General features: G+C 41.5%; 1 protein-coding gene across 3 annotated transcripts in view; it reads right to left on the reverse strand.

Annotated features, from left to right (window-relative positions):
- Window positions 1–37: 37 nt before the first annotated feature.
- The window catches only part of LOC139403212 (F-box-like/WD repeat-containing protein TBL1X), a 42,434-nt gene continuing 19,623 nt past the window's right edge, over window positions 38–22,848 (reverse strand). The window contains exons 2-16 of one of the 3 annotated variants that reach the window (XM_071146930.1): window positions 12,926–13,035; window positions 11,828–11,973; window positions 11,289–11,343; window positions 10,819–11,038; window positions 5,577–5,709; window positions 5,213–5,354; window positions 5,019–5,082; window positions 4,813–4,910; window positions 4,637–4,697; window positions 4,400–4,521; window positions 4,122–4,196; window positions 3,888–4,015; window positions 2,741–2,906; window positions 2,370–2,471; window positions 39–2,126 (exon numbers count right to left, since the gene is read on the reverse strand). In XM_071146930.1, coding sequence (XP_071003031.1) covers window positions 2,100–2,126; window positions 2,370–2,471; window positions 2,741–2,906; window positions 3,888–4,015; window positions 4,122–4,196; window positions 4,400–4,521; window positions 4,637–4,697; window positions 4,813–4,910; window positions 5,019–5,082; window positions 5,213–5,354; window positions 5,577–5,709; window positions 10,819–11,038; window positions 11,289–11,343; window positions 11,828–11,856 — 1,422 coding nt within the window. In that variant the 5' untranslated portion in view covers window positions 11,857–11,973; window positions 12,926–13,035 and the 3' untranslated portion in view covers window positions 39–2,099. Of the gene's footprint in view, window positions 2,127–2,369; window positions 2,472–2,740; window positions 2,907–3,887; window positions 4,016–4,121; window positions 4,197–4,399; window positions 4,522–4,636; window positions 4,698–4,812; window positions 4,911–5,018; window positions 5,083–5,212; window positions 5,355–5,576; window positions 5,710–10,818; window positions 11,039–11,288; window positions 11,344–11,827; window positions 11,974–12,925; window positions 13,036–22,848 lie in introns of all 3 variants that reach the window. The other 2 variants (XR_011633301.1, XM_071146929.1) reach the window with 2 other exon arrangements.

Raw genomic sequence — 22,848 nt, forward strand, 5'->3', positions numbered from 1 at the left:
TTAAAGGGAAACGACAAGAACCCAACAATACAAGGAAAGGCTTTTCTAATATCAAAATAGAGTGCTTTATTTGAGACATAATGTGATTTCATTGTTTAGTCTTGGAAACAGATGACCATACCCTAGACTGGGTGGGGGAGAGTGATCGCTGTCAGTCACAGCATATTATTCCACACTGGGCTTCTCAGCATGCCAAGATGGCCACCAACCACAGTCCGATTCTCAGTCTGACACAGACAATAATGGCTCTCAGCAGCAACAAAAAATAAGTCAGACAATGAACCTTCCATCAATCAACGCCCGATTATGCCGTAAAAATAACAAGAAATAAAAATGCTGGCCTTCCCCTTTCATCACAAACCCAAACAAAAGCTGATCCTACCTTCTGAAAAAGTGCACTTCACACATTGCTCTTAAAATGATCTTGAATGAAAGAGAGAAAAGGGACAAACAGGCATTGTCAGTTTGTTAGTTCGAAGAGACAGATATCACGTTAGACCATGGTAAGTACAAGTATACATACAGCACACAACGGGCCAGTTCGTTTGGCATGGCCCGGTGCCCTGGGTGATTTCACTTAAGTACCAATGGAGAGGTCTAAAATGTTCAACGGGCCATGAAAAACGAACTTCCCCATTTAAAGCTAAACCCATTATACAGGTATCTCAAATCAGAAGTCAAATCTGACCTATTAGATCAGGCAGTGGAGACATCAGGACCTCCACTGAATTCAACCAATCACAGCTTAGAAGCTACAGCAGGACTTTCGCTTGACCAATCAGATTGATCGGTCAGTGTAACCTGGGTTTACGTCAGATAGCTTGCGGTGCCAAACAGAGGAGTACTGTTAGAAAATATCAATAGATGACTAGTGATGACAGTTTGCTACTAAAGCAACATTGAGACAACACAATTAAAACATTCACAGCCTCCTCTCCTCCTGGTCTCTCCTGGTCAGTCATCATGTTCTCTGTCTGTTCTGATCTCCATTTCATTGGTTGTCATTAGGACTGAATACAGACTAAATTCACTGACACGTCTTGTGAAATGACTACAGTCCACCTCAGCGCCACCTGACTTGACAAACCAACCTGATGCACACATAACTGGTAGAATGAACATACATGGTGAAAAAATAATTCTGACATGCTTTAAATTTAATCAGGGTCTTGTAACTGAGTATCAGCAAAGAAAAGGGGCAATATCTCTAGCCAGTATTGAGCGTCTAGAGGATGACGCCAAAGTGTAATGTAAATAAACATATATACGCAGTATATAAGTCTGTGTATTCATCTAATTCACATATCTTTACATTCATAAAATTTACATCCAGAAGGGAGAATACTTATAAACCACTTTATGCATCTTGTAAAGATGTCCACAAAAATATTTGTTTTCTTCCTCGTGAATTAAAACATCATTAAAAGTTAGTTTTTTCTTCATTGAAATGGTGTTATTAAATGTGAGAACAACTACCTCATAGCAACGCCTTGTGTTACTCTGACTTTCAAAAGTCCATTTGAGAAAAATTTGCAAGAAGAGCTCTTGAAACAGAAATCATTTCCCACTCAGGACAACTTAAACATCACATTTGAGGAGGCCAGTGCAGCACTAACAATGTCACTCTCCTCATGTCTCCCACATTGTTTCTCAACTCAGGACACCATAGGGTTAACATGTGCTTAGATACATTCTAAAACACAACCTTTCTCTCACAATATGACCCCAAACACACCCAAACCTCAGCAAACCTTCCTCATGATTCAGGCCCTAGTTAAATAACAGCAGGGGTAGGTAGTCATTTCACTTCCTCTTTAGGCACCTTTTAAAGCATGGCTGAACAACTATTATTAGATTTAGTCCAGTCCTGTGGATGAATTAACCCAGCAGATTTTCTTTGTGGTCTCAAACAAGAGACACAAATCCATTGAGTAGGTTGTAATAGTTAGAACAAGTATTTTGTTGGTCTCCTGTGTCCACTCTGAGGTTGTCCTCCACGTTGCCAGGCCTGCTCTGAACCATTAGAGTGTGTTTGCTGATGGCAGAAGGCATTTTTTCTGCACATTCCAGGGTCCATCTTCAAAATCACTGGCAGGATGCTATTTTCGGAGCTCAAGAACACATACCTGGAGGGCAAAGATAGCATGATTAATAATACATGTTATGCTTCAGAATATTTTGGTTTCTCCCCATGCACTTCTGAAAGCATTGGTCCCGAGACTAAAGCATTAAGGTCTTTTATTTGTATCACTTTGGTTTAACGTACAAAAATGAGTGGTAGTAGTACATGCATAAATGAAAAAAATAAAAACACATCAATACAAATTATATACATTTTAAAACACAAATCATAATCGTATCAAACATACCGATCCATCTGAAGCGCTAGCACCAACTTTGTCTCCTGTGCTGTTCCAGCACACCTCAAAAATCCCTCCAGTCCCCCTGTAGCTATTCACCAAGGCTCCAGACTGCAACCACAACACAACCACATTACCACCAACTCTGGTGAGGACTGCTTGAGGACCATAGTTGCCTGCTTGACCTAACAACAATGTCACAGCCTGTATTAAACATAGGGCCAGGTGTTTTATCTGACCATAGGACCTACTAACTAACTGTTATAAGATGCTATAACCTGTTACAATCTGTTATAAACTGTTACAATCTGTTATAAACTGCTAAAAGCTGTTACATATTATAAACTGTTAACTGAGTTATAACCTCCAGCGTGACTCACCATGGTGTTCCAGATGTGTACACACTTGTCGAAGGAGCCGCTGGCCAGGTGCTTCCCGTCGGGGCTGAAGGCCACACTGTAAACAGGCTCCTGGTGTTTGGTGAGGGTGTGGATACACACACCTCGCTCCACGTCCCACAGACGCACCGTCGAGTCAAACGAGGCACTGAGGGGTAGGACAGAGCACATGGTCAGTTCTCCATCTACATCTATCTGCTAAATTAAAATACGTACTGTAACTGAAATACATGAAAACTCAAACTTTGTTCATACCAACAAGTCATTACTGATCTTTCAGTACTAATGGTAATTTACAGGGTTTGACAGGAGAGTTAACACCTTTATAACAAAGTAGCAACCAAGTCGTTTTTCCAGGTTCAGGTTGTCAACAACACTACATAGAAAGAAGGATATGAAATGTAAGAAATATGTCAATAAGTTGGCTTTGGTGCTCGATGCAAACTCTAATTCAAAATGCTGATCCACAAAGCCAAAATGAGATGTGTGATGTTGTAGAATCGGTGAGAACATCTGTCACCACAAAAGGAGAGCATGTGATGGATGAGAGCATGTGATGGATGAGAGCATGTGATGGATGAGAGCATGTGTTAATGAAAAGAGGAGCTGACATTCATTAACACTTTCTCATCAAAATGGTATTATTAGATAGTGTAAGCCAAGTCTTCTGGGGCTGCCCCTGGCTAGATTGCAAATCTCACTTTACAAGGACACAGGAAAATATTGTGAGATTAAAACTAAATTAATAAACAGAAGTTGGGAAAGAGCCAATTAAATCACATGATCAGACATGAGCTGTATCTTGGTGTACAATACCGCATTTACCTCAGATTACTATCAAGTTCCTAACAAGTCATAGCAGTAATGGCAGTTTTACATCCAGAGTGAAATATACGCCCATCCCAGGGGATTTCAGAAGAGGTTGTAAATGCCGGTGGTATTTGAACTGTAACATTTACATATGGAAGCATAGGCTTGATGTCCCTGATCCACTGACAGTTACTAGCCCTGAGAGAATGTCTGGGACACTTCCTGACAAGAGACCCCTTCACTGGCACACACACTGTCCATTCTCAACTCATCACAACGCTGTCCCAGAACAAGTCTAGGTGCTGTGAGTGTGTCCCACCTAGCCAGCATGATGTTGAAGTTGGGGTTGCTAGTGCCGGGGCCGGTAGGGCTCCACTTGATAGTGTAGATCTCCTTACTGTGGGCCTGGAGGTCATGGACCCACGAGTCCTGCTTCATACTCCAGATCTGGGAAAGAGAACAGCACTGTGTAATCATTACATTATTATATTGACATATGGAGATCATGGTCATGTGTCCAAAATCTTGGCTGAAGTAGAAGTGCTGGCCTTACCTTTAAAGTCATGTCATCAGAGCAGGAGGCTAGTAACATCCCTGACGGGTCCCACTTGATAGCATTGACTTCATTCTGAAAAACACATGGGAAGACAGACATGTAGGCTTGTAGAGGACCAATAAGACATCATGCTTATCCGTTTAATAGTTACACATTATCCTGTTTACAGACCTTCAGAAGTTTGGGAAAATACAGGATGTAGAGAAATCCCAAGTGTGACTTGGTCCTCAGTGGTGTGAGTTGTAGAGGGTAGAACAGAGATGTAGTTTGTTTACCGTGTGGCCTTGGAAGGTTTTGAGCGGCCGGTCGCTGCCCATTCGACACACGTGGATGCACATGTCTGTGCTGCAGGAGGCAAACGTTGTGTTGTTCTGCCAGTCCACGTCCAGGGCTGGAGCTGCAGGCAGGCAGGAGGCAACACAAAAGGACAAGGACAGTATTCAAAGGGTTAACTCACATCACCCGAGCAGCTGAAGTCCTACATCTTTCTGTTCGGGACACAGGGGGCTTACCTGAGTGGAAGGGGAACTGCTGCTTGGCCTCTCCTGTGTGTGCGTCCCAAATGATTGTTGTCTGGAAAATGACAACAGATACATAGCAAATACTGCAGGGATAGTTGATTGCTATTGGAGTTACTTGATTAATTCGATTAAATAATATATACAATAATATATATATTTTTAAATACCTTATCTACACCAGCACTGAGGATAGAGTTTCCTTTCTTGTTCCACTTCAGTGCAAATATGGGACCTTTATGTTGCCCCAAGGTGCTAGCCAGATTACCTGTGAAAGACAAGAGTTTAATGCATCTGCACAGATGACAATATGATTCAGATTGGGCATTGGGCACTGTAATATAAATTAATTAAAATGTAACAAAACTCAACAAACCATCTTTTGTCCATATCCTTGCAAATCCATCATAAGATCCTGTTGCTAAGAGTGTCCCGTCGCTCTATGGGGTCAAATAGAGCAGTTAGTTAACTCTACTCAGTATAGAGGACTTCTAATGTTCCGTTCCAGACCATTTCAGTCAAGTGATAATTGACACAGTAGATGGATGGAATGGACAATTGAGAACTCACATTCCAGTCTAGTGAGGTGACATCTTTGTTGCTGGGGACGTCCTGGTCTCCCTCCCTGATGCAGTGTCTGAGCACCAGCTGGGTGGAACTACTGTTACTGTTCTCATTCAGGTTCCAGATCCGGGCTGTCGAGTCTCCCGACCTAGACACACACACAGGCAGAATACAGAAGAGAAAGTCAATACAGACAGAGACAGTGTGTGTGTGTGTGTGTGTGTGTGTGTGTGTGTGTGTGTGTGTGTGTGTGTGTGTGTGTGTGTGTGTGTGTGTGAGCTGCTCTAGCCTCACAAGTCCCAGAAAAGCTGAACCCAGTACTGACTCATCCCTGTGCCCCCCACACTTCCCCCTCCCCAATGAGACTCACCCTGAGGCCAGCAGGTCGCTGACAGGGTTCCAGGCACAGATGAACACCTCTGACTCGTGGCCTCGGAGGACCGTGGCCTTGCTGGCTGGGATCTCCACGTCCACATCCATGTCCATGGGCTCAATGTGGTTATCTGTAATCAGATCACATCCACACTCTGTTACAGACTGGGGCTCCTGAGTGGCGCAGCGGTCTAAGGCATGGCATTTTTTATATATATATTTTTCACCTTTATTTAACTAGGTAGGCTAGTTGAGAACAAGTTCTCATTTACAACTGCAACCTGGCCAAGATAAAGCAAAGCAGTGCGACACAAACAACAACACAGAGATACACATGGAATAAACAAGCGTGCAGTCAATAACACAATAGAAGGAGATAGGAGATAGGTAATAAATAGGCCATAGTAGTGAAGTAATTACAATTTAGCATATTAACACTTGAGTGATAGATGTGCAGATGATGATGTGCAAGTAGAAATACTGTTGCGCAAAAGAGCAGAAAAGTAAATAAAAACAATATGGGGATGAGGTAGGTAGATTGGATGGGCTATTTACAGATTGGCTATGTACAGCTGCAGCAATCAGTTAGCTGCTCAGATAGCTGATGTTTAAAGTTAGTGAGGGAAATATAAGTCTCCAGCTTCAGCGATTTTTGCAATTAGTTCCAGTCATTGGCAGCAGAGAACTGTAAGGAAAGGCAGCCAAACGAGGTGTTGGCTTTGGGGATAACCAGTGAGATATACCTGCTGGAGCGCGTGCTACGGGTGGGTGTTGTTATCGTGACCAGTGAGCTGAGATAAGTCGGAGCTTTACCTAGCATAGACCTATAGATGTCCTGGAGCCAGTGGGTCTGGCGACGAATAGGTAGCGAGGGCCAGCCAAAGAGAGCATACAGGTCGCAGTGGTGGGTGGTATGTGGGGCTTTGGGGACAAAACGGATGGCACTGTGATAGACTGCATCCAGTTTGCTGAGTAGAGTGTTGGAGGCTATTTTGTAAATGACATCGCCGAAGTCGAGGATTGGTAGGATAGTCAGTTTTACGAGGGTAAGTTTGACGGCGTGAGTAAAGGAGGCTTTGTTGCGAAATAGGAAACCGATTCTAGATTTTATTTGGATTGGAGATGCTTAATGTGAGTCTGGGAGGAGAGTTTATAGTCTAGCCAGACACCTAGGTATTTGTAGTTGTCCACATACTCTAAGTCAGAACCGTCCAGAGTAGTGATGCTAGTCGGGCGGGCAGGTGCGGGCAGCAAACGGTTGAAAAGCATGCATTTAGTTTTACTAGCGTTTAAGAGTAGTTGGAGGCCACCGAAGGAGTGTTGCATGGCATTGAAGCTCATTTGGAGGTTTGTTAACACATTGTCCAAAGAAGGGCCAGATGTATACAGAATGGTGCCGTCTGTGTAGAGGTGTTTGGGAATCACCCGCAACAAGAGCGACATCGTTGAGACTGCCAGAGGTCCGGACAACATGCCCTCCGATTTGACACGCTGAACTCTGTCTGAGAAGTAGTTGGTGAACCAGGCGAGGAAGTCATTTGAGAAACCAAGGCTGTTGAATCTGCCGATAAAAATACCATGTTTGACAGAGTCGAAAGCCTAGGCCAGGTCGATGAAGACGGCTGCACAGTATTGTCTTTTATCGATGGTGGTTATGATATAATTTCGTACCTTGAGCGTGGCTGAGGTGCACCCATGACCAGCTCGGAAACCAGATTGCACAGCGGAGAAGGTGTGGTGGGATTCGAAATGGTCAATGATCTGTTTATTAACTTGGCTTTCGAAGACTTTAGAAAGGCAGGGCAGGATGGATATAGGTCTGTAACAGTTTGGGTCTAGAGTGTCACCACCTTTGAAGGGGTGCATGACCGCGGCAGCTTTCCAATCTTTAGGGATCTCAGACAATACGAAAGAGAGGTTTAACAGTAGCAGCGGATAACTTTAGAAAGAGAGTGTCCAGGTTGTCTAGCCCAGCTGATTTGTACGGGTCCAGGTTTTGCAGCTCTTTCAGAACATCTGCTATCTGGATTTGGGTGAACGAGAAGCTGCAGAGGCTTGGGCAAGTAGCTGCGGGGGGTGTGCAGCTGTTGGCCGGGGTTGGGGTAGCCAGGAGGAAAGCATGGCCAGCCGTAGAGAAATGCTTATTGAAACTCTTGATTATCGTGGATTTATCGGTGGTGACAGTGTTATCTAGCCTCAGTGCAGTGGGCAGCTAGGAGGAGGTGCTCTTATTCTCCATGGACCTTACAGTGTCCCAAAACCTTTTGGAGTTAGAGCTACAGGATGCAAATTTCTGTTTGAAAAAGCTAGCATTTGCTTTCCTGACTGCCTGCGTGTATTGGTTCCTGACTTCCCTGACAAATTTCATATCGCGCTGACTATTTGTTGCTAGTGCAGTACGCCACAGAATATTTTTGTGCTGGTCGAGGGCAGTCAGGTCTGGAGTGAACCAAGGGCTATATCTGTTCTTAGTTCTACATTTTTTGAAAGGGGCATGCTTATTTAAGATGGTGAGGAAATTACTTTTAAAGAACTACCAGGCATCCTCGACTGATGTGATGAGGTCAATATCCTTCCAAGATACCCAGGCCAGGTCGATTAGAAAGACCTGCTTTCAGAAGTGTTTTAGGGAGCGTTTGACAGTGATGAGGGGTGGATGCAGGCAATGAGGCAGTGATCGCTGAGATCCTGACTGAAAACAGCAGAGGTGTATTAGGAGGGCAAGTTGGTCAGGATAATATCTATGAGGGTGCCCATGTTTACGGATTTAGGGTTGTACCTGGTGAGTTCGTTGATAATTTGTGTGAGATTGAGGGCATCTACCTTAGATTGTTGGACTGCCGGGGTGTTAAGCATATCCCAGTTTAGGTCACCTAACAGAATGGATTCTGAAGATAGATGGGGGGCAATCAATTCACATATGGTGTCCAGGGCACAGTTGGGAGCTGAGGGGGGTCTATAACAGGCGGCAACAGTGAGAGACTTATTTCTGGAGAGATTAATTTTTAAAATTAGAAGCTCGAACTGTTTGGGCATAGACCTGGAAAGTATGACAGAACTTTGCAGTCTATCTCTGCAGTAGATTGCAACTCCTCCCCCTTTGGTCGTTCTATCTTGTCTGAAAATGTTGTAGTTGAGGATGGAAATCTCTGAATTTTTAGTGGTCTTCCTAAGCCAGGATTCAGACACGGGAAGGACATCAGGGTTGGCGGAGTGTGCTAAAGCAGTGAGTAAAACAAACTTAGGGATGTTAGGGATGTTAACATGCATGAAACCAAGGCTTTTTCAGGTTACAACAAGTCAACAAATGAGAGTGCCGGGGGACACGCAGGGCCTGGGATAACCTCCACATCACCCGAGGAACAGAGGAGGTGTAGGATGAGCGTACGGCTAAAGGCTATGAAAACTGGTCATCTAGTGCATTGGGGACAGAGAATAAAAGGAGCAGATTTCTGAGCGTGGTAGAATAGATTCAGGGCATAATATACAGACAGGGGTATGGTGGGGTGTGGGTACAGTGGAGGTAAAGTCAGGCATTGAGTGATGATAAGAGAGGTTGCATCTCTGGATGGGCTAGTTATGCTGGGTGAGGTCACCGCATGTGTGGGAGGTCGGACAAAGGAGATATCTGAGGCATGTTGAGTGGGACTATGGGCTCCGCAGTAAACTAAAACATTTGTTTTATATATCTTGCCTTTATTTAACTAGGCAAGTCAGTTAAGAACCAATTCTTATTTTCAATGACGGCCTAGGAACAGTGGGTTAACTGCCTTGTTCAGGGGCAGAACGACAGATTTTTACCTTGTCAGCTCAGGGATTTGATCTTGCAACCTTTCAGTTACTAGTCCAACGCTCTAACCAACAACAGTATACAAGACATATTGACATTTGAGAGAAACAAAGCAATCACAGGTGTTGATTGGGAGAGCTAGCTAAGACAACAACAGCTAATCAGCTGAGACAACAACAACAGGTAAAATGGCGATGAATGGGCAGAGAAGGTCGGTTAACTACACAAAGGGCCTGAGTTCGAGGCTGGGGCCGACAGATAAACAAACAAACAAAAAAAAAAAGCAGTGCTAGAGGCATCACTACATATCATGGTTTGTTTCCAGGCTGTATCACAACTGGCCGTGATTGGGAGTCCCATAGGGCGTGCACAAATGGCCCAGCGTTGTCCGGGTTAGGGTTTGGCCGGGGTAGGCCGTCATTGTAAATAAGAAGTTGTTCTTAACTGACTTGCCTAGTTAAATAAAGGTTAAATAAAATAAGGAAATAAAAACAGACACATACATGACTCCCAATACCTACTATACAGGAGATCACATATATTGAAAATATAGTTCAATTTCCTTCTCATCCGTAGCCATATTCAGTTGCAAAAACTTTAACTATCTGGACTGTTTCCCTCTTAAATTGGTTTCTGACAAAAATTTGAGGTGTTTAACCTCTCCCCTTTCAAATCATAACCATTTAAGATCAGAGAATTTAAATGAGGCTAGTAACAAAACATTAACGGCAAAAAGCCGAGAGCCCGAGACAGTTACTAAGTCTTAAATAACAGTGTTATCTAAGATTTGCAACTACCGCATCAAACGTACTTGTTGACCCAATTGAAGCGGAAGGAGCAATCTGTAGAGGATCAAAGCTCAACCATTCTGGGAGATGAGCTAAGAGCTAATCCAGTAATCATCTTCACATCCTGCCTGCAGTATTGATAAAATGTGTTTTTCTTCCAGACTTGTTTTTGCTGAAGAACAATCCTACGGGGCTGCAGCATCCCTTTCTGTTCAGACAACCATTACTTAAACTAACATAGTCTTTGCTGGTGTTCTGCCACCCACCCACACAGACAGACTAACTCCAGTGGGATCGGCTGACACAAACATCCACAACATCCTCTATCAGTTTCTCCCTAATCTAAGGCTTCACCTGATCCATACCTCTCTGGTTTCACTGGCTAAATTCTAGAAGCATCTGTTAGGGAGGCACAATGAAGGTGAATGCATGCAGGGTCAAATTCACCAACACTCAATGCCATGTCACTAATTACCTCACATTCAGTGAAAATCACATGGCTCTAGAGTATCACACACACACGCTGCTTGATGTAGTAAGTCTCACATAGTAAGTATCAAGATAATGTGGGAAAATGTTTAGCTGTCATTTGTTAAGTTACGGCACGACAACGCTAGCTAGTGATAGCTAAATGGCTCTGTTAGACAGGAGGCTGTTCTTACACATGGTGTGTGTGCCATTCTCCTCTCCGTTTACGATGGCCTCTCCGTTCTTTGGTGCGTTGGGTTGGTTGCTTGCGGCGGTGATTGCCATGGCGCAGGCCGCCTGTTGCTGGGCTAGCTTGTCGCGGAAGGCCTGCTGCCGCGTCTGCACCACATCTGGCATCACAGCGTCGATGAGTGACAGAGACTCAATGGGCCGCCCATCAAACACCGTGCCATCCTGCCAACACAACACCAAATATGCCATGGTTACCCCGTTGGATGTAAGAGTGCACTGATGGACAATAAATTCGAACTGTAGGATTTACATTTTTAATTTGCCAAGTACAATAGTGTATTGATTTTGGTATTGTTTGAGATTCATGACTTCGATAAACTTATTTTGCATACAAATGACTGCTGAGCTAAGTATTGATCTTAGGCACTGTATTAGTGAGGTTAGTCTTATATAAATAACCCCATTGATTTACATGGAGAGTGTTTGGTGTTTGTTCTGGGTGTGGTAGTCCAGGCCAGGGTTGTATTCTCCAGGCACCAAAAGGAAGAAAACAGATTGAAAAATAACCTTAATGAATACACACTCAGTCAAAAGTTTGGACACACCTACTCATTCAGGGGTTTTTCTTTATTTTTACTATTTTCTAAGTTGTAGAATAATAGTGAAGACATTAAAACTATGAAATAACACATATGGAATCATGTAATAATGCCCCAAAAAGTGTTAAACAAATCAAAATATGGAATGAGTAGGTGTGTCCAAACGTTTGACTAGTACCATATATATATATATATATATATATATATATATATATATATATATATATATATATATATATATATATATATATATATATATATATATATATATATATATATATATATATATATATATATATATATACATATAGTTGTTGTGTTCTTTTGCTAAATGTTTTGCTACGGTATGCACTAATGAATGCGACCCAAGGCACTACCAGAAGGCAGCCTGGACTGGAGCCCCTAGGCTCACCTCGTTGATGCTGATCTCTGCCTCCACATACTGGAGGCCTTTCTGCAGGATGGAGATGAGGGCAGCAGGGGGCACTAGTGTTCCATTGATGTTGGACTGGCTGATGTGGCTCTCAATGCCAAAGGTGAACGCTGAGTGGGAGAAACCTGGAAAGGGACACACAGAGAACACAGTCAGTACAACGAGAACACCAGAGACCCTGCAACACAAACATCTCACTCCTACACAGACATCTGCAATGTCTGAGGTGTTATTTCTAACTTTTTATATCAATGTTATGTAAACCATAAAATAAAAGGGAGCGTAGACAGCGAGTCAATCATTCATTCCAAGTAGACTTTTTCAGGGGAAGAAATGTTAAAATGCCAGAGCTATCAAGCATTTATCCAATGACTGGCTTCAAAGAAAGCCCCAACAGTAATCAAATACAGCGGCTAGGATCTCAATAATTCATTCACCCTGTGAAAAATAGGGTAGCGTGAATGGCATGTTGACACAGGTACATATGAAGGGAAAGTGATATTCTGAACAGCCAACAGACAGGTAGAATAGGCTTGGTTTCAACTAACGGTAGTTTCTGGAGTTACTGACACCTCTACTTTCCTATTCCTGCACTCTCTCAAGCTTTTCATCATGTTTTTGGTGAATTTATTGAAGTAGCCATTGGTAAAATGTGTGCCAAAATTCCCAAACCTTTAGAGACCGTTTAGATCAGGGGTGTCAAACTCATTCCATGGAGGGCCTAGTGTCTTGGTTTTTCCATTCAATTAAGACCTAGACAACCAGGTGAGGGGGGTTCCTTACAAATCAGTGACCTTAATTCCTCAATCAAGTACAATGGAGGAGTGAAAACCCGCAGACACTCAGCCAGTGGAATGAGTTTGACACATGTGGTTTAGAAAGAGTCAATGCAGTCTAATCCATGACAACATAATCAACAAGGTCAACTACAAAGCCATTCTCAATTCCTACATTACCACAGAAACAAATACAGAAGAAATATGTAAAGCAGAAGTATAATAATAATTTCAGCAGACAGACAAGAGACAGAGCGAGACAGGACAAGTGTGTTACAGGGAGGTTGGCAGTCATACATACCTGACTCCTGAAGATATCTGTATACCAAGAAGTTCACTTCATCACTGGTTATACTCATCTTAGCCCACCTCGATGGAGGAGGTACTGTATCTAGTAAAGATCGGCCCACTCTAAGAAAGAAAGAGAGGAAGACAATGAGTTTTAGATTCATTACACAGCTCGCTACATCGTTTCACAAGATGACAAGATTCCCAATGAGTGGGAAAATCTAGGTTATATCTAGGTAGGTCCCCAATCATTATTATCAAATGACTTGACAGCTACCATGTCCTCACATACAAAGATAAAGCAAGACCATAGTTCAGGCATGTACTTCCTACACACACACACACACACACACACACACACACACACACACACACACACACACACACACACACACACACACACACACACACACACACACACACACACACACACACACACACACACACACACACACACACACACACACACACACACACACACACACACACACACACACACACACATTGAGAATGTCAATGACCGGATCACTAAGCTAGTGAATCCATCTCTACTTCACAGGCTAAGTATCCCCCCCATCTCTTTACTGTGACCAGACAGAGGCGTCCATTTCCATTTAGCTTGCAGGGGAAAGTGGCAACAGTCTACCATTATTGACCTGGCCACTGAACTAGATGGGTAAAGAAGCCTAATAAAGCAGGACATGGCATTAAAGGCCTGCTGTCGCTATCTAGTAAACTGCAGAGGAGAAATCAACACACCGGCTAGGGCTAATTACTGGTAAAGTTGGTCAACATTCACATCATTCTCGCTTTCACAGAAAACACAATTTACTGGTGACTGCGTCAACATTTCAATTTGGTATTCTTTCAAAACTACAGGGATCTGAAGAAAAACATAAAAACAGAACCCTTTAGAATCACAGCAATTGATTTATTGTTCCCACTGATAAGGGCCTTCAGGCTAGGGAGTGCTTTGCTTCAAAGAATGATTCATGGCTGTACTAAATTCTACAGGGACTTCAGGTTACGAAAAAAAGAAAGTATGGGAACTGTAAAAATATCTGAACACTATGAAGTGGATATGAACACACACATACTCAATTACATGCTCACTTACACATATGGACTTACACACACACACACACACACCACACACACACACACACACACACACACACACACACACACACACACACACACACACACACACACACACACACACACCTGATCTCGCTCTCTTCTTTCACTTCTCTCAACTTTTATAATTGAATGTGTTTATTGTTTGTCTATATTTGTTATGTAATTGTCTACACGCTTATATATGTTTACAACAAGCAAGGGGAATTCAATTCTAAATATCAGACGTTTGAAAGCTCTAATACCTCTGATGGCAGTAACTTTACAAGCACTAAATTATGGTCAATTTAGACTGAGAATAGTATCTAATTATGGTAAGGGGAAAAATAAGTATAGCCAGTTATAATTGTAGCAGTTTAGCAGATATAAAAAAAGAAGATCAGTCTTTACATGCCTAAAAGAAAATATACTGTTTACAGGAAACTCACTCTACATCCTGAAGTTGTGTGGAAAAAGGAATGGGGTTGACAACTTTCTTGTCTCTTTCATCAAAGGTTAAAAACGTTTTAATAGGAGACAGAATGCGGATCATCATCTAATTGGCATTCACATAACTCCTATAGATTTTCCACGTGGACATTGGGAATTTAATAAAAGTTTACTGGAGGACAACTTATTTTTAACTAACACAAAATCATTTATAACTGAATTTTTCCAGTATAATATAGGTTCAGCAAATCCCCTTATTGTTTGGGATACCTTTAAATGTACCTTCAAAAGGTCATTCAAATCAATATTCATCAATACTAAAAAAGCAGTTTCTGGCTAAAGAGACAAGACTAACAAGGAGAATCCATGAACTAAAAGTACAGGTAGATAGCAATAAAAACGATACTACAGAGATAGAAAAGAAGTTAGAGGAAAAACAAAAAGAACTTTAGGAACTTATTCAAGAACGATCTAATGTAATCTATTACAAAAATAAAGCAAAATGGATGGAATATGGAGAAAAATGCACATAAGTCTTCCTGAATCTCATATATAGGAACGCTTAGGCAGATGTTCTCTTTTCCGTCTCATCCTCTGCCACTGAACGAAGATTACAGTATGGAATACTTTCCAAATAATATAAAAAATGTAAAATTAACAAATGCATTGAAAGATCAGCCGGGAGGCCAAATTACAGAGGATTAATATTTTGAGGCTATTAAATCCTTTCAGTCTGGAAAAACCCCAAGGCTTGATGGCATACCGGTAGAGGTATATCAAGCCTTTTTTGATATACTAAAAGCTCCACTTAGGTATCACTTTTTGCCTTATGGCAAGGTGCTCCATTATGCTGGAAAAGGCATTGTTTGTCACCAAACTGTTCCTGAATGGTTGGGAGAAGTTGCTCTCGGAGGATGTGTTGGTACCATTCTTTATTCATAGCTGTGTTCTTAGGCAAAATTGTGCGTGGGCCCACTCCCTTGGCTGAGAAGCAGCCCCACACATGAATGGTCTCAGGATGTTTTACTGTTGGCATGACACAGGACTGTTGGTAGCGCTCACCTTGTCTTCTCCGGACAAGCTTTTTTTCCGGATGCCCCAAACAATCGGAAAGGGGATTCATCAGAAAAAAATCACTTTACCCCAGTCCTCAGCAGTCCAATCCCTGTATCTTTTGCAGAATATCAGTCTGTCCCTGATGGTTTTTCTGGTGAGAAGTGGCTTCTTTGCTGGCCTTCTTGACACCAGGCCATCCTCCAAAAGTCTTCGCCTCACTGTGCGTGCAGATGCACTCACACCTGCCTGCTGCCATTCCTGAGCAAGCTCTATACTGGTGGTGCCCTGATCCCGCAGCTGAATCAACTTTAGGAGACGGTCCTGGCGCTTGCTGGACTTTCTTGGGCGCCCTGAAGCCTTCTTCACAACAATTGAACCGCTCTCCTTGAAGTTCTTGATTATCCGATAAATGGTTGATTTAGGTGCAATCTTACTGGCAGCAATATCCTTGCCTGTGAAGCCCTTTTTGTGCAAAGCAATGATGACGGCACGTGTTTCCTTGCAGGTAACCATGTTTGACAGAGGAAGAACAATGATTCCAAGCACCACCCTCCTTTTGAAGCTTGCAGTCTGTTATTCGAACTCAATCAGCATGACAGAGTGATCTCCAGCCTTGTCCTCGTCAACACTGACACCTGTGTTAACGAGAGAATCACTGACATGATGGCAGCTCGTCCTTTTGTGGCAGGGCTGAAATAAAGTGGAAATGTTTCTTGGGATTCAGTTCATTTGCATGGCAAAGAGGGACTTCGCAATTAATTGCAATTCATCTGATCACTCTTCATAACATTCTGGAGTATATACAAATTGCCATCATACAAACTGAGGCAGCAGACTTTGTGAAAATTAATATTTGTGTCATTCTCACAACTTTTGGCCACGATTGTACAATATTACGTATTGGATCTTTAAAATATACGACTTTTACAGTTGAGCTATAAACCCTGCAATGTACCTATAAAATGGGCTGATGGTGAAGTAGACATACTTAGTATTAATATCACAAAATATATAAATAAGCTCTCCACAATTAATTTAAATAGAACATTTGTAAAAATAGACAAGATCCTGCAACCATGGAGAGGTAAATACCTGTCTATTTATGGAAAAATTGCCCTGATTAACTCCTTAGTCATATCTCAGTTTACTCACTTACTTATGGCGCTGCCTAGTCCTGATGATTCGTTTTTCAAATCAAGTGAGCAAAAAATATTCTGCTTTATCTGGGATGCAAAACCAGACAAAGTAAAACGTGCCTATCTATATAATGAATATTAATTGGGTGGGTTGAGATTATTAAATATAAAATCACTAAACCTCTCTCTAAAAGCTTCACTCATTCAAAAGTTGTACTTGAACCCTAAATGGTTCTCAAGTAGATTGCTAAGAAAAACTCATCCATTGTTTAAAAATGGCCTTTTGCCTTTGTGCAGATTGCCATGTCTCATTTTCGATTAATTGAAAATGATACCTTTTTCAAAGTATCTCTCTTTTTCAAAACAAGCATTGAAGAGCTGGCTACAATTTAAATGTCATCCCCCTGAAAAGATAGAACAAATATTACAACAAATATTATGGCTGAACTCAAATGTGCTGGTTGATAAAATACCTGTATTTATGGGAAAGATCTTTCAAAAGGGTATTTTTTTGTTGTTAAATTATATTGTAAATTGGAATGGTAGAGTTATGTGCTTCAAGGAGTTATCAGAATTGAACGGGAAAGTCTGCTCAATCCAAGAGTCCAACCAATTGATTACAGCATTACCCCAAAAATGGAGGAGGTGGGTGGCAGAGGGAGGAGGTAGGGAACTGGTCTGTCTGCCCAATATAAAGGATCAAAACTGGTGGAGGAATAAAAAAAGCATAAATAGGAAAGTATACCAGTTTCATTTGAGGACCAGGATGTTGACAACTGTGCCATATCGATTGCAAAATAGTTGGGAAGAGATTTTTGATGTATTTGAGGGTATGAGTTGATATATAAAACAAGGCAAGATTCAAGACTTTGTGCTTTTCAGGTAAAATTATTATATAGAATTCTTGCCACCAACAAAATGTTGAATATTTGGGGCATAAAATCATCGAAGCTCTGCAGATTTGTTGTGAGGATACAGAATAAATAGACCATATATTTTGGTATTGCCCTCAGGTAGCCTAAAAGTATTTATCTTCAACTCGCAATCTGTGGATTCTATTCGATTAGATCATTGAAATTGTAAGTTAAACATCACAGCATAGTTGAAAGATATGTGTTGCGTAGAAACCCGAAGTGGGTGGCCAGCAGAGATAGTTGGGATGGGCTGAGGGAAGCTGTGGGAGTGGAGTTGCTGTACGGGAGATAGAATGATGGTCAAAGATACAAGTTTTTTTTTTTTAAGTAAAAATACAACATATCAAAAAGTATGTTTGAATAACACTGAGGGGCAGTGTTTTTACAACTAATGCCGGTTTGCCTGATGCTGATGCTGTGCAGGTGTTTGTATACATGCAAATACACACACACTCTCATGCAACTGGTATGATGTAGTCGTTGAGCGGCTTCACTGCAAGTAGAATGTTTCGGATATTTGATTAAAAAAATAAAAAGATGAATCATTTTCCAACAATATATCAATCCATTGTCTGTCTGTACACAGTATATTATGCATAATAGGGTATGAAATATGAAGGTGAGACTGGAACAATACTTTTAGAATTCAGAGAAAACAATCCTCAAAATCCTGAAACTGTAGGTGCAACCCGTTTGTGTGCAATGCCCTTAAGCACTGCAATAATCAACTATTAATCAATTATTTTGTATCAAAGCCCAATGTATCTGTTGACGAGTAAAGTGAACTGAAGTTGCGAACTTTCCCTTCAAACTGAAGGCAAAGCAGACAAATACAGTGAACCACCAAAGTATTGGGACAGTGACTCATTTGTTGTTGTTTTGGCTCTGTACTCCAGCACTTTAGATTTGAAATGATACAATGCATATAACGTTAAAGTGCAGACGGTTCAGCTTCCATTTTTCATCCATATTGGGCGAACTGTATAGATATTACATTACTTTCTGTACATAGTCCCCCCATTTTAGGGGACCAAAATTATTGGGACAAATTCACTTACGTGAATCGTGAATAATAATAATAATAATAATAATGAGTGTATATCAGGTGACAGGTAGCCTAGTGGTTAGTGTTGGGCCAACAACCGAAAGGTTGCTAGATCGAATCCCCGAGCTGACAAGGTTGTTCTGTCCCTGAACAAGGAAGTTAACCCACTGTTCCAAGGCCGTCATTGTAAATAAGAGTTTGTTCTTAACTGACTTGCCTAGTTAAACAAAGATAAAAATACCCCCAAGAAATGTTAACCTCTCACCATTACAATAACAGGGGAGGTTAGCATATTTCATTCAATACTATCTGTAATTGTGGTAGCATCTACAATAATATACAACTGTTTAGAAAAATATTATATTTTTTGTTTAAAATAAAAGTGACTCAAAAATGACAGAATACATTATTAACCATTAATTTCTATTTGGCACAAAATAATCTGAATCACGACCAAAACAAACAGCAAATGCATCCAACAAGTTGTAGAGTCACAAGCTTGATGTAATCATTGCATACTAGGAATATGGGACCAAATACTAAACTTTTGACTACTTCAATGCATATAAGTGAATTTGTCACGATACTTTTGGTCCCCTAAAATGGGGGGGGGTCTATGTACAGAAAGTGCTGTAATTTCAAAACGGTTCACCCGATCTGGATGAAAATACCCTCAAATTAAAGCTGACAGTCCAAAGTGATGGAGTACAGAAACAACAACGAAAATGTGTCAATGTCCCAATACTTCTGGAGCTCATTGTATGTGGTATATCACATTCTGTATTCGAGACCACGTAGACAACAATACATCGTTAAATGCTTCCTATAAATGTTGGCAGCTCCAATCATTTACCTCTCCAAAAACAGCCAGTTATCCATCATAAAGAACCTTGCGGTCCCCCACAAGAGGTTAAGAATTCCTCAGATTAACAATACATTTGAACTTGATCCTAGAACTGACCTTTAGAAAGCTGGATCATGGCCATTGTTACTTTTTCTGCATTCAGCCTAGTCTGAGGTGTAGAACTGGACAAGAGGGACAAACTTCTTCCCAGATCAGAATCAGAGTAGAGCCAGTCAGTAAGAAATGCAGGCCTCTAACCACCATACCACACCACACAGAGCTGAACTGACTCTAAAGAGTTCCCTTTTGGTAGCATAGCAACAACCGGCGCAAAATAGACACAGAATAGTGTTGTCCCAATTACCACTGGGCTCTGTGCCAGCCATGTCAAATATGTTACTCAACATGAATAATGCAAGTCTTCACCTTGGAGTAACAGTGTTGCTTCCGTCCCTCTCCTCGCCAACCTGGGCTTGAACCAGGAATCCAACAACTGCCTCCCACGATACATTGTTACCTATTGCTCCACAAAAGCAGTGGTCCTTGCAGAGCATGGGAAACAACTGCTTCAAGGTCTCAGAGCAAGTGACGTCACCGATTGAAACATTACTAGCGTGCACCGCTAACTAGCCAGCCATTTCACACCGATTACACTGTGATATTCTTTCACATGGACTCTCTGGCTTTATTGCACCGCACAGCAGACATGCAGCGCTCAAATGAAATATCCCCTGATATTGGCTGAGTGTGAATGTTCACATGAATTTTCCGCCAACAATCAGAGATGGTGCTATGATTTGGAGCTGGTGTGAAGATCAATCTCACGCTGAGACACATTCTCTGTGTGGATTCACACTAACGTTCCATGAATACATAAATCACACCACCACGTTATTGAATGAGAGGCATCGCTTGAGTCTTTGTGTCAGTCTGGGTGGGCTGCAAGACATCCCTACACACCACTTCTCTTTGGCAGGGCTGGAAGGGAAGGGCTATCGGCATCAAAGCAGGGAGCCATTGCCGCCATCACAACAAACAACTGGAAACATAATTACCAGGTGAAGCCCAGCGGGTCGGGGGGGGGCACTAATCCATATATCAGATGGGCACATGACGGCATCAACCATTACAGAGCTTCCTGGGCATCTAGGCTTCCCTCAAAACACCACAGCCTATACACTCCTCCCACTTCTGACACAAATGCTAACCTAGGTATTTGCTTTGTGCTGTGGCAACTAGCAAGAGCACTTTAACGTCGTGATCTGTTGAGTGATATAGGTACAGTGAGGACAAATTGAGTTGGTGGATTGAGAACATTGGTGATATTGACACTGTCTGTAGAGCAATTCCACAGTAACAGAGTGATGCTTAGACTCAGATGTACTACTTTAAAATGTATGCCAAACAAAAACCAATGATTGCAAAGTTAAACAGTGCAGATACAAAGTTTGGTGACAGAATGACAGCACAAACCGTCATTCTGTTACCAGATTTTGCATCTGCACTTTATTAGGTATGTGTTTTTGTAAAATTTTCTGTGGAAATTGCTAAAAGTAGTCCTTGTGCATAGAGTTCTATGGTTTGTTTACCTTTACAATCATTCATTTTTGTTTAACATACATTTTAAAGTGAAAATCTTAGTCTCTGCATCACTCGTGGAATTGCCCTGTACAGTTCGCTTCCACATCAAACACATAGTCTATGCTAGGCGATATAGCGTTTATACCATATACCGGGGTATTTTGAAATACTGATGGTATGATTTTCAATACCGTAAAAAAAATGTAGAAGATCAGTATAGCTATAAGAAATCTAAGATGTGTCAAATGAATTATATCCAGCTCAGCGTTCCAGCTTTGCATTTGGTTTGTTAACTTGTTAGGTAAGGGGCTAAATGTTAATATCAACCTTCTTTTTTACAGCAGAGAGATTCTAGCCTGAGTACCAGTCTCTATAGCTAACATTCCACTGTTTGCCCTACCTGGTCATTGCCGAAGAGACTGGCTATGACATCTTCAAATATAAATATTCTATCATTAATGAGCTTGAGGAGAACAGAGGAGTTTATCCTGATTTCGGTAAAGCTCACAACTATCCTCCAAATACTGGAACTATCACCTTTTTTTCTCTCCACAGAACACGTTGGTATCCGGTTGCTAACCTTTTTTTCTCTCCACAGAACACGTTGGTATCCGGTTGCTAACCTTTTTTTCTCTCCACAGAACACGTTGGTATCCGGTTGCTAACCTTTTTTCTCTCCACAGAACACGTTGGTATCCGGTTGCTAACCTTTTTTTCTCTCCACAGAACACGTTGGTATCCGGTTGCTAACCTTTTTTCTCTCCACAGAACACGTTGGTATCCGGTTGCTAACCTTTTTTTTTTTTGTCCAGACGAAACCAGTCTATCAAACGTTGCTAGCTCATGTCAAAATCCTCAAACTAAATACTACAAGACTAGAAACATTCAATCCCCTCCTGGATCAAGATCCCTGTTGCCTACATTTTTTTTGTTTTCTAAATAGCGCCCCTTGTGTGCACTTCCGGAATTACTGTATATGCCGTTAAGGTACAGAAAAGGTATGACGGTATGAAAATCTGGATACCGACAAACCCCTACTCTATGCCACAAATGCTATCAGTTAAACATCATAATTCGGTTCGGATATCAGTTATCTTACCAATATCATTGGAAGAACATATCTGCCTAATGTAATCTTTCGGTACACATTATAATCTACATCATAGTGTAGTGCCATTCATCAAACCCATTTCAAATACATTATTTGTCTTGCTCCAAATTGTTTTCCTTGTTTGGGGCATGCATTCACAACGGTCCCAAGCAATTGCATTTAGCCTGCAGCAGCAGAAAAATGGAAATAACACTGGACAGTTATGAGCTTCCCATTAGTTGTCAGCCCTGTGACTCATTAGGGAAATCATTAGCATGTTTAATGCACAGTAAAGTTGATTCCAGCCATTCACCCAGGCTACGATGTTTAGGTTTCAACTGAGTGTTATGCCTGAGAAAGTACAACACAATTGAACTGAATGTCCAATTTTCTTTTAGTTGTTATGAACCAAATGACAACTATAGTAGTTGCCTGAGCCATTAGAAATTCATTGGAAAGAGCAACACATCAGGTTGAATGTCCACATAAGTACAAACACTTATTGCAGAAGGTAAAATGGCTCAACCAAAACGATCTCAGGACTCAAGCCAAAACAGTGTTGCTGTCATGTAAGCATTTCATGAGCGTTCCATTTAAAATGTCATTTTTTTCTACATTCACAATTTTTCCGCAAAACACATCCAGTCTTTCCAGCACAGGCATGGATTAGTTGCTCTAGGATGAAGTTGTCTTTAAACGTTGAT

The sequence above is a fragment of the Oncorhynchus clarkii genome, chromosome 3, assembly GCF_045791955.1.
Source record: "Oncorhynchus clarkii lewisi isolate Uvic-CL-2024 chromosome 3, UVic_Ocla_1.0, whole genome shotgun sequence".
Lineage (NCBI taxonomy): Eukaryota > Metazoa > Chordata > Actinopteri > Salmoniformes > Salmonidae > Oncorhynchus > Oncorhynchus clarkii.